The 13,227-nt window shown below is 41.4% G+C and overlaps 1 protein-coding gene across 1 annotated transcript in view; it reads left to right on the top strand.

Moving 5' to 3' along the window:
• The window catches only part of LOC146074631 (pendrin-like), a 34,797-nt gene that overhangs the window by 10,188 nt on the left and 11,382 nt on the right, over positions 1-13,227 (top strand). Inside the window, exons 8-15 of the mRNA XM_083182959.1 lie at positions 2,299-2,446; positions 3,970-4,083; positions 4,225-4,302; positions 6,513-6,608; positions 8,211-8,317; positions 9,608-9,677; positions 10,030-10,122; positions 10,210-10,305. Of these exons, the coding sequence (XP_083039085.1) occupies positions 2,299-2,446; positions 3,970-4,083; positions 4,225-4,302; positions 6,513-6,608; positions 8,211-8,317; positions 9,608-9,677; positions 10,030-10,122; positions 10,210-10,305 (802 nt within the window). The remainder of the gene's footprint in view (positions 1-2,298; positions 2,447-3,969; positions 4,084-4,224; positions 4,303-6,512; positions 6,609-8,210; positions 8,318-9,607; positions 9,678-10,029; positions 10,123-10,209; positions 10,306-13,227) is intronic.

The following is a 13,227-nucleotide window of genomic DNA, read 5'->3' as shown; positions in this document are numbered from 1 at the left end:
AAAATTGCACACTGCACCAGGATTAAACCCTATACACATTGTCATACACCGGTATGCCTATTACATATACCACACACCATAATGCCTATTACACATTATGCCACACACCATAACGTCCATTACATATTATGCCACACACTGCAATGCCTATTGCATATGCCACATAAGTGCCGCTCAACTACATGCTCGTTGCCAGGGGTTACATGCTTGTTGTCAGGGATTACATGCTGGTTGCATTGAAGGGTTTGAGAGACAGGGATGTCAGTCGCACAGGATTAATCAAATACAGAGAGAACCCCCACATATGGTAATACGTATGTAACCAGGAGGTGTGCAACCATAGGACAACAAGGATTAGAACAAAATCAAAAAAAGAGAAAAAGTGTGTGAAATTTAATAGGATAAGAGATTCAGCAAGTGAGAGATTTGGTAAGAAATCTCCAGGTTTTTTAAAGCGGAAATCATTTACACTGCTAAACAAGTTTGATTTTGAAGTATAAATGATTGCTGCTTTAAAAAAAACTGGAGATTTCTCACCAAATCTCTCACTTTCTGAATCTCGCATCCTATTAAATCTCACCCAGTATGTCTTTTTGTTGGTGCAACAATGTTAATACAGGTCGAGTATCCCGTATCCGAATATCCGTTATCCGAATTATTCCGAAATACGGACATTCCAGAAAGTGAAAATTTTTTTTTTTTTTTTGCTAAAAACTCACTGGGGACATATGTAACAGCACTACTGAGGACATGATATGTAACTGGCACTATATATGTGCAAGACAATGATTGCTTGGCATTCAAATTCAGTGCTGAGATAGTACACACATTTTGTTTCACGTTTTGAAACCTTGTTTTTTGAACAATTAAAATATATTTGTGTGTATTTTATGTGGTAATAAAATATATTTGTGTGTATATTATGTGTTTATACAGCATAAATGCAAGATACTTCAAAATACATCATTGAAATATTAAAATATTCCGAAATACGGAATAATCCGTTATCCAAAATTCTCCTGGTCCCGAGCATTTTGGATACGGGATACTCAACCTGTATTAAAATGTAACTTTTATTAAGTATGTAACATAAAATTGCGAAATAAAATCTTTAAACATGGAAAGTGCAAAACCACAAATACAAGTGTTTTAAAATTAGGTGGCGGGCAGGTATCACAATAATTCACACTGGCATCTACTGTTATATTGGTGTCAGTAGCTGGTAGAAATATCAATCAGTCAATTTATTTGAATGAATTGTACAGTATTTTCACAGTATATTCCTGAACCTGGTTTATTTATATAAACACTATAAGGTGACTCAGATATAATCCACTATTCCGTAATTGTTGATACCAATATTCTTATTTATACGTGGATACTATGAGTCTAACTTATATGTCACAAATTAATAGCTGTATAATAAATAAATAAATAAGTTATAGTCCTACTTGTTGCCCAGGGGGAGTTACTTGCTCGCTGCCCAGGGGGAGTTACATACCTCCCAACATGACCCCCTCCAGGAGAGAGACAATGCTCTGTTTCTGGACTTACCTCTAAATTTATGATTACCTTCACCTGTGGTGAAGCACCTTTCCTATCAGTTAAACTGTTTAAAACAGGTGATGGCAATCAGAGCATTGTGTCCCTCCTGGAGAGGGTCATGTTGGGAGGTATGGAGTTACATGCTCGCTGCCCATGGTCTGGACCAAACTGCCCGTTGTTTAGGTGTATACCGACCCTAAGATTTGATTGCATCTGTTTGCTACCAGGTTATCAGATTACATTGAATGAGAGAATAGCAAACTGATGAATATGTTTAGTAATGTACTAACTAAGGTATATTCAATGCAGCTGGCGAAGGGGTTTTTATGGCGAGGATGGCTTGTTTTCACTTCAAGGCGAGGTTCACTTCATATATCCACGAGCCTTGCCATTTCACTTTTTAGAAAATGCGAGGTAGAAACGGCGAGTGGGTGGGTTGAATACTGAGGGTGGCACTGCTCGCCTGTCATAGCTCGCCTGTTTAGCATTAAATATACCCCACTCCTCTCTCTTGTTACCATTTTGGTAGGAGGATGCAATACAGAGTGGGCATTTATGGTGCTGTCAGTAGAGGGCAATATTGCATGACTTAGTATAATAAAAGTGGATACATTGAATTGTTACAAAATAGATTATGAATAATGCAATAAACTTGGGTAATCAGATTATATTTGTTTTTGCTTCACATAATTTTTTTTCTAAATATTGCAGAAAAGAAATATGTAAAGTGAAATTGTCTTTTTATTTTTCTAGATTTATACCTCCAATGATACCAGATGTCAGTCTGTTTTCCCAATTGATTAGCTCAGCCTTTTCCATTGGTATAGTGGCCTATGCTGTGGCTGTATCTGTGGGGAAAGTGTATGCGACGAAACACTGCTATACAATCGATGGCAATCAGGTAAGCAACTTAAATGCCCATGCATAGCATATGTTTTAGATCCTCTAACACACAGGTTCTCACTGACACATTTTAAAAGATTCAAAGGTGGAGCTAATTATGTTACCTGTGACTTGATGACCTGACCACCATAGTCGTAGCTAGAAATGAAATGCTTGTAATGTCTTTATGTAATATATGTAATGTCTCCCTCCCCCCTTTTCATCCCTGCTTGATGCTGCACTGTAATCCACAAAAAATTCCTAGTGTGCGCAAGCACACATGGCCAATAAAGTTGATTTGATTCTATTCTATTCTGTGAGGAGACCTGCAAAACATACATTATGTGGGGTCCTGAGGACCGAGTTTGAGAACCACTGCTCTAACATCACCCCTTCCACCATGTTCAAAATGCTCTGCTCCTGAGATTCCCACTTAATGGGGTGTATTGAATGCTGTGACGGCGAGCTATGACGGCAAGCAGTGCCGATAGCTTGTTATCAGAGTATTCAACTGCCTCCCCTTCACTTGCCATTTCCATCTCATTTAGCGAGGTGGAAATGGCGAGTGTGGCCATCAAAATGGTGGGGCTCGCCACAAAATGCAAAATGCATCTGTTAATGTATGGGAGCAATGACAAACAACCATTTTCTCCCAATTACACTAAATTAGACAATAGTCATTCAGACAAATTAGTTGAAGCAAATTTACCCAAGCAATTGTTTTTATCTGTTTTCCAGCATTTGGGAACAAATGGTTGACTTCTCCCATACTGTACATTACCAGATTTTTGTTCTCACCAGACAGATTGGACAGATAAATCTGTCTGTATGTACTCAGCTTAAAGCAGGGTACACATTAGTAGATATATCATATATGCAGATAAATTTACAGACGGATCGGACATGGATTCTCCATACACGTTGCCCGATCCATCAGGACTGGCATCATAAATGGGTGGGTGCATATGCATACGTCTGCCCACTAAGCTGTCATTCACTGGCAGCTCCCAGAGCTGCTGTAAGGGCAGTCAGCAGATTGCCTGTAAACACAGTACGATGCAAAGACGCAGTTCACAGATGTATCGAGGTCACACACTATCTGATGGTGCATCGAAATCCCAGCCATTCAGGTGAACGGCCGATATATTGGCCAATGTGTGCAAACCTTTACATTGCAATTACAAATGTGGGAAAGCCAGGAGCAGAGACTGTTGTACCTGTGAAAAGGGGTGATGTTATGCCTGATGCACTTACTATCATAGCTCAATTATTACATCTGTTCAACATAGAAATAGATCTGAGCAACAGAAATCTAAACGGTCTTGAGGAGTTTGTAAATGGATAAAATTAACAGGACCTGTAGGGTTAATAAAGAGTTTGTCATTGATATATTTAAAACCTAATAGCTTTCCATAATGCAGCTTTACGTGTTTCATTAATATAAATAACTGAATGAACAATGTAATATTTTAGAGAAAAAGACATTTCTTATGATGTGTATTTGTTTCACAGTGAAGTAATGCTATGTCTTTATACTTCCAGGAATTTATTGCATTTGGCATCAGCAACATATTTGGTGGAGCTTTCTCCTGCTTTTGTGCCACAACTGCACTGTCACGTACTGCTGTCCAGGAAAGCACGGGTGGGAAAACCCAGGTGAGCAGCTCAACAAGACTCAGCTGAGTGTGTAGGACACTTGTTGGAACAGAGGAAGAGGCATTTTCACTGTCCATATAAAAAAAGAGTATACTGTACTGTTCATTTGAGAGTGCATCAATAAAGATCTTTGTTTTCCAGATAGCTGGTCTCATTTCAGCCATAATTGTGCTAATTGCAATAGTGGCACTTGGCAGACTCCTCGAACCATTACAGAAGGTATGTGTTCAATGTACTTCATATGTTATTGAATTTTTTTATTATGTTGTCATGTTTAGTAAAATATTCTACAATTCTTCTTTAGTAGACAACTGCAATTAGTAAAGCACATATAGAACATAATGATGCATATAATGAAAAAAATAATATTTCTTAGTGATTATTAGCTCATTTAATGCTCTACGTCTTTATGCCATATTTATTCTTAAACATGGATAGAAGGAAAGTAGAGGATGTGGATCTGGGTTCACACGTGCTGTTCTCTTATTATACATTGGCTCATTGTTCCTGGTGTTTATGCTATATTGTACTGACATTACATTTACTTCAATCAAAAAAACTTTGCTTAAGAAAAAAATTGTCATGGGTCAGGGTTGCTATCTCCAAAGGGGGAGGCGCTCATCTGTGTTGACAGAACATTTAGGGGGTAGAAGTTACTTGCAGTTGATGATGATTTTTCACCTAGGCCCTTTCCGCCATTTTTTAGGGTGAATTTTGATTCGCCCTGTTTAATTAAAGTGCGGATTTTTTGCCAGGGTGAAAAATGTAACACAGGCAAAAAACACGTGGATCTGTGAATTTGTGGTTTTTTTTTCCATTTTAGGGCAAAATTGCAGTTGTGACCTGTTTTTTAGTCCTGTTTCGTCCATGCCTTTGTGCCCAAAATAAGGCTGAAAGGTGAAAATTACTAAAAACTGGAAAATTTAACACAATAGCAGTGAAATAGCCCTGTGTTTTCACCTCGGTGAAAAACGGGACTAGTTAAATACTACCCAGTATATTATTGAATTGATTTATCAAGTACAACACAGGTGGATTAAAATAAGGTAATATGACCAATGTCATAAATTAAGTTCTTAATCATATATAACTGGGGTAGGCAAGTAATTTTTAATGGAGTCCGTATATTTATAATTAATTTGGTCGAGGTCCAGAAACTTTTACATATATATATATATATATATATATATATCGATGGTCTGGCAATCCAAACAATATAAGACAATGGGTACTTGTGTACTTTCACGGCTCCCATCGCATGCCATATGTAGTGGCATGCGATTTTTGCAGTTTTTAAGCATTTTTTTAAAAATCGCATGCGATCGCATCGCATGCGATTTTAAACAGAAATGCATTCAAATGCATTGAAATTAGTATCAAACATGTTCAATGGCCCCCAAATGTAATTTTTCAGGCTGTACCACCCCCACTATCAACGCGAACCCGAAGCGTGGCGAGGGGTGGCGGTACGCGTCCTACAACCTTTTCATACCCCCACTATTCACGTCGGCGTGGAGTTGAGAATAGAAAGTGTGGCGAGTGCAGCGAGCCACCGAGCCCGAAGCGTGGCGAGCGGACACGGACACCTGTGAAGCCCGCGAGGGGACGCGTATACCTGTGAAGGTATCCGTGTCCCCACGCGGGGCTCGCTGCGCTCGCCACGCTTCGGGCTCGCTGCACTCGCCACACTTTCTATTCTCAACTACACGCCGACGTGGATAGTGGGGATATAAAAGGTCGTAGGACGCAGACCGCTGCCCCTCGCGGGCTCGCTGCGCTTGCCACGCTTCGGGTTTGCGTTGATAGTGGGGGTGGTACAGCCTGAAAAATGACATTTGGGGGCCATTGAACATGTTTGATACTAATTTCAATGCATTTGGATGCATTTCTGTTAAAAAATCGCATGCGATGCAATTTTTTACTATGCGATGGACATCGTGGGAGCCGTGATTGTACACAAGTACCAGACAATGTCCCGGGTGCCCTCACAGAAATGATAACATAGACGTGCAGAGGTACTCGCACCTCTATAGGGGGTGCAAGCAATTTTAAGAGAATTCGGCCCAGCAAAGGGTGCGAGATTGGCTTGATTCGGGTGCTGTTTTCAGCATTTAAACGCATGAAAAAGACACTCGAATGGCACCTTGCACCCTTCGGACCTAATGGGATCGACTACACAGCCTGTAACATGACAGGAGCTGATTGGTTGGGCATTTATTAATCTTTATAACCCTCACGTTTATCTCTTTTTAAGGCTTAATACATCTGCCCCCTGATGTTTTGTTTCAGAAATGACTGCTTATTGATCATATCTAAGAGTGGTGTCATTAGACACTTTCCTCCTATTTCTCGAAGGAAGAAGTCTTTAAGAAAATGATTATGATTGTAAAAGAACATGAATGACTTTTTTATTTTGTTTCTCACCACAGTCTGTGCTGGCTGCTATTGTCATAGCAAATCTTAAGGGAATGTTCTGGCAAGTGCTGGATATACCACGACTATGGAAGCAGAATAAGTGGGACTCGGTAAGCACTTAAACCAATTAAAATATTAATTTAGCTGGATTTATAACAAAATAGATTAAATAAAATAAAATGGCTATATTGGGGATTTTAGCATCTGAACTTTTATGAGGCCAATTTTGGCAAATATACTGCATGCGTTTATGTCATTTTATTTAGTTTTCATTTACTTTACCCAAAGTGAGAACTAGAGCTGGGTACACACTGTACGGTTTGTGATGTTTATCCAGTCCGACACGGCAGCGACAGGACCCAGCCTCGGCAAATGCATTCACACTTGCCAATGCGTATAGCGACAGAGTGACAGCGGGGACCTTATTGCATTCGACATCATGGCCCTTACTAACAACATCCTCGGTTGGCCCTGCATGTTTGGCCGATGGGAGAGTAGTAGTATGACATTTTGGGGTTGTGGGTATGTCTGACTCACTTATCTCTTTCCCATCAAAATCCCGGGTCCAACCCGGGATGTGGAACACTGGAGGTGATTCTTGTTGATTCCCTTATGTGCATGTGCAGGCCTTCTGTGGCCTTCTTGCTTAGTCTCAGCGGCACTCGCACCGGGGAGGAAGTGGAGGATACATGCTCGCTGCATTCCCTGGGCGTACCCAGGAAACCGCTGGGTGCACCCAGGAAAACACTGGGTGTCCCTATGTGAACGGGGGCAGGTACCTGGCTTCTGGGGGCGGGTGACTGAAGTAAAAAGACATCAGCTGTCCGCCCAGGTATCAGAGCTGGATGCTGCAGATCTAAGTCAGCAGAGACTGACCTAGATTTGCGAGCAAGTTAGAAATCATTGGATGGTCAGTGACCATTGAATGATTTCAGGCCCGCACGCAAGCCTGGGAATTTATGTTTATGCTAAATATCCATTCGCAGTGCTGCGGGGACATTCGGCGTGCAGCAGGCATTCGCATGCCCGGCAGGCGGCGTTACTAGCTTGCAAAGCAGCGAAAAACTACTGCTTTGCGAGTCAACCAGAAACAGGGCCACTGTTCCAATCAGGGTCAGATCTGAGACAGACCCTGTTCCCACTGCAGCACTGACCTACCCACTGCAGTATGTGTGTGTCATCTCACCATTGCTCAGTCAGCAACACAGACAGCCTGTCCACCAACTGTAGGGAGGTATGGGCTCCCCCTATTCTGTAAATGGTATCCCCTAGCTGGACCCAGGTTTTATTTTTGGGGGACTGTTTTTTGGGGGACTGCGTTTTCACGCTTTCTGGGAGGGAAGTGGGCAGGAACTATTGTCTGGCCTACTACAGCACCAGGATTTTCATTGACGCTGACTTTTACACAGAACATCCAGCCATGGCCAGAACAGCTGAAAGTGTGAGGCAGGTGGCTTATAAGATCCGTGGATCAGTATTAAGTAAAAATAAGGATGTCACTTTCACGCACAGCATTACTTTTTGTGCTACACAGACCCAGCACTGACCCAGGTGCTTAATTATACACCAAACTTGTTTATTTCTATCCTTTCTGCACTACATAGAACTAGTTTGAAACTTACCTCTTCATAAAAATAATCATACATGTTAGACAATATAGATATACAGTATATACACATTATAGCTGCATTAATCTTTCATCTTCTATCTAGGTCATCTGGGTGTTCACGTGTATTGCAGCTATCATACTGGGTCTCGATCTAGGACTGTTGGCTGGTTTAGTTTTTGGATTGCTAACTATTGTTCTGCGTGTTCAGTTGTAAGTAACTATCCTAATATCTTTCAATAAGCAGCATGTATGTTCGCCATTTTAATATGTCTATGTTTAGCAAGGAGATCTAAAGAATTAAATATGGGTCTGATTACAAGACATTTAGGAGGAAGGGATTTTATGAGTGTTCTCCATCCACTAGCAATAAGGATGAGGTATGTGACCGCTCCACAGACACAATTATTTTTTCACCATCTTACCGGCTAAATCTTGGGATAGGCCCTTACTGGCTTAAAAGGACTGCATCATCTACAAATCACTCAGACTGTAAGCTTATGTGCTTTCATTATATTTTGTACTTTGAAGCTGATAGAATGATGATGTTCACGTAGTTGAATGATTTGGAGCTACTGAGAATATGTGCACTTCCCTAAAAACTCCCACGTGCATGCATTACATGTGTATACACAAACACTCTGTTCATGATGGAGACACACGGTATCAGAGATGTCTTGGAAAAGTGTTGGGCTTTCATTGGCAGTGACTGGGATGTGGCTAATTGGATGAGTGCTGGGAGCAGTGGCCGATTTTACAAGATGGTAGGAGACGCAGCTGGTTGAGAGTGTTATGGGCGTACAGATGATGTGCACACAGATGCTCAATCGCTAACATTGGATTATCCAATTAGCCACAATATTTTCTCAAGGCTAATGGATTCACCCAAGGCTTTCTAATAAGCCCTGAAAAGCCGGCACAAGCTGCCGCTTATGTGGGATTTTGTTTCATCTGCCTTAGGCAGGCGAAACAAAATTCACAAAAGCACTCAAGAAAACGTGACTCCGACTGTGAAAACACACCTTTCACTGAAACTGTGTGTTTTTATGAGGAAATGTGGGTTTTTTGTAGGCATCTTTATAGGATTACCCCAGAAAATATTGGGGATAAATTGGTAAATATAATTTTTGCAGCTCACTGAATGCCCCTTTCAGATGGATCATTTGAACCTGCTGTGGGGCTGGTACAAGTTTTGATGGTATGACTGATGGTGGCATCAAAAGGCTCACTAGATGGTATTACAGCGTTCATGAACACTGACAAAGAGCGCATCAATCCTTGCACATTGAGATGTATGGATTTAGACCAAGAAAAGGACTTGTAGTGGCATTTGGATAAAATTACAAGTAGGCCACCACCAAAAGATGCAGCCACAATTGCGCCTACCTCTGAATAAGGACCATAGTGTGATCATTGTCTGTGATACAGTTGGACAAACAATAATGAAATAAGAAGTGGTAGTATACTTATACCCTTGCATATAATTATACATTTTTGTTTTAGTCCCTCATGTGGTGCTCTTGGGAATGTCCCTGGAACAGACATCTACAAGGAAGTCAAAAAATACAAAAGTGTAAGTAAAACTATATTCCTAGCTGTTGTCATTTCTGAACTCATCATTGTGTAACACTTTTTCATAAGATTAATATAGAAATGTGTAGACTCATAGTGCATTCTCTAGTGCCTTGCACCTTGTCACTGGAGCAAGCAAGTTCAGCTAAAAGGTTAGTACAATAGATATGTTGCATAAAAAAAATATTCCTATTCAAGTTAATATATAATAAAAGCCAGGCAGATAACATTGCATGGGTTCATATCCACTATGTTACTCATTCTGATAAAAAAATAATGGAAATATTTATATTAATGTCACACGCCTTTTTTTTACGCGAAAACAAATTATGTTTCTCAATTTCTTCCTACAGGTTGTTGAACCAAATGGAATTAAAATTGTTCGATTTGCTAGTGGTATTTTCTATGGAAATATCGATGGTCTGAAAAGTGGCATCACTTCTATTGTGAGTGCATTGTATGTGTACACTGCATGTCTGAAATCACAGCTGATACCTATAATACAAAATGTACAATTTATGATTTAATTGCAGGTCGGATTTGATGCCATCAAAGTTTATAACAAGAGGATCAAAGCACTGAGAAAAATAAACAAACTTATTAAGAAAGGACAGTTAAGGGCAACTAAGGTAATTGCTTATATAACTATGTACAGAAAGCAGTATTTGAGAAAATAATAATTGTTGAAATATGTCTCCTGTCACTTAATTCAGTTAACATTTCCTAATTCAGTAATACAGGTTGAGTATCCCTTATCCAGATGTCCGTTATCCAAATAATTTTACAAAAAAAAAAAGATTCCAGAATGCACTTTTTGACATTTTTTTTGCTAAAAGTACTACTGGGGACATCTGTAACTGGCACTACGGGGGACATGATATTTAACTGGCACTACTGGGGACATGATATGTAACTGGCATTACTGGGGACATCTGTAACTGGCAATACTGGGGACATCTGTAACTGGCAATACTGGGGACATGATCTGTAACTGGCAATACTGGGGACATGATATGTAATTGGCACTACGGAGGACATGATATGTAACTGGCACTACTGGGGACATGATATGGAACTGGCACTACTGGGGACATGATATGGAACTGGCACTACTGGGGACATGATATGGAACTGGCACTACTGGGGACATGATATGGAACTGGCACTACTGGGGACATGATATGGAACTGGCACTACTGGGGACATGATATGGAACTGGCACTACTGGGGACATGATATGGAACTGGCACTACTGGGGACATGATATGGAACTGGCACTACTGGGGATATGATATGTAATTGGCACTACTGGGGACATGATATGGAACTGGCACTACTGGGGACATGATATGGAACTGGCACTACTGGGGACATGATATGGAACTGGCACTACTGGGGACATGATATGGAACTGGCACTACTGGGGACATTATATGTAAGTGGCACTACTGGGGACATCTGTAACTGGCACAAGAAAATGTTTGCGTAGCATCCATTATCTGTGTACACAAACTTTGTTTCATGTTTTAAAACCTTGCTTCATGCACAAATAAAATATATTTATGTGTATTTAATGTGTTTGCTTTGTTTATACAACATACATACAAGATACGTCAAGATACTAACTGAAATATAAAAATATTCCTAAATATGGAATAATCTGTTATCCAAAATACTTCTGGTGCCGGGCATTTTGTATAAGGGATACTCAACCTGTATATCAACTTAATTATATTTGCAATAAAAAATGTAACTGTGTACCCGGTGCACTTGCCATATTTTTTCTGTTGTGGAAAATCTCTTCTACTATATATCATATAATATTTTGGCTGAGTGATTATCAGCAAACTGCGCATGTGCTGCAATCGCAATGGATATGAATCAAGTTGCTGTTGTGAGTTCATTTGCAATGAGGATTTCATGGAGAATGATTATTTAGTAATGCTGCTTTCAGACCGCAAACGTTTCTAAAAACGGGTCTGCCAAGTAAAACCCCTTTCACACCGCATCTCTTAAATGGGATATTACCATTTAAGTGCCGTTTTTTTACACTGGCAGACCCGTTTTTGGAAACTTTCCAAATACAGGATCAAAGCCAGTGCGGTCTTCAGCGTGTTACAGTCAACACCCCCCCCCCCCCCCCCAACCAATAGGGCTAACACCCCTCCCCCACCCACCCAATGTGTTTAAGAAAGCCCCCCGTGCAGCCAGTACCTCATGCCTTGCGGATCCTGGCTGTGCAGACACCTGCTGCTTATTAAAAAAGTGACTTTCGGAAAATGGCTGCCCCCATACCAAAGACAGTTTTTTTAAACAGTCTTTCCTATGGGGCAGCCATTTTCCGAAAGTCACTTTTTTTTTTTTTTTTATATGCAGCAGGAGCCGACAGGAGCTGGAGCCGACAGCAGGGATCGTAAGGCACGAGGCACGGGGGTTTTCTTAAACACATTGGGGGGGGTGGGGTCCCCTCTGAGCCAGGTCCCCTCTGCACTTATCGGCTAATTACATATGCGCATATGTAATTAGCGGCCCGGCTTATTAAATATGCAGGCACTGGGGACCGATAGTGCTCACTGCTGCCTGGGTACCGTTTCAGACCCGTTCAGACCGCAAAAAAAACGGGTCTGAAACGTGTAGGACCCTGCTTTTTTACCGTTTTAAAATACGGTTATTTTAAAATGGTAAATTCACTCTGGACCTTTCAGACCGCACATATTACCGTTTTGAAATGGTAAAGAAACGGCAATATACCGTTTAATTTGTGCGGTCTGAAAGGGGCATAACAGTTTCGGTACTTGTTTCCTAGCACGGCCACAATCGTTGGGATCGTGTACCTTTAAGTTAAGGTACACGATCCCAAGGATGGACCCGATTTCCTTTGAAATCAGGTCCATTTTGCCGGCAAAGGCAAAAAATCGGGGGCATCGCGTCGGTCGGGACCATTAACATTGGTCCCGACGCGACCGACACGATGCCCCCGATTTTGCCATAGGTTTCAATGTTAAAATATTTTTTAACATTGAAATCGTGAGCATCGCGTCGGTCTTGTGCCATTATAATGGCACAAGATGAGATGGACTTGATTAAGTCCATCTCACATTGAAAAAAATTTGAAAAATGTGAAATGGGCCAATATGACCCATTTCACATTATATATGGCCCCGTCGTCACCCCACGATAGACGCCAACCCGAGGCGAGCGCAGCGAGCCCGCGAGGGGTGGCGGTGCGCGTCCTCCGACCTTTTCATTCCCCTACTATCCACGTCGCCGTGGAGTTGAGAATATATAGTGTGGCGAGCGCACGCGTATAACTTCACAGGTATACGCGTGCGCTCGCCACGCTTCGGGTTCGGTGGCTCGCTGCGCTCGCCACACTATATATTCTCAACTCCACGCCGATGTGGATAGTAGGGGAATGAAAAGGTCGGAGGACGCGCACCGCCGCCCCTCGTGGGCTCGCTGCGCTCGCCACGCTTCGGGTTGGCGTCTATCGTGGGGTGGGGTTTACGTTGTAAAATTTGGGGGTCTAGGGAATATTTTACATTGAATCC

This window comes from Crinia signifera, chromosome 4, assembly GCF_055691185.1.
Source record: "Crinia signifera chromosome 4, ASM5569118v1, whole genome shotgun sequence".
NCBI lineage: Eukaryota > Metazoa > Chordata > Amphibia > Anura > Myobatrachidae > Crinia > Crinia signifera.
The sequence above is the reverse complement of the archived record's forward strand: the minus strand, read 5'-3'. Positions and strand labels throughout refer to the sequence as shown.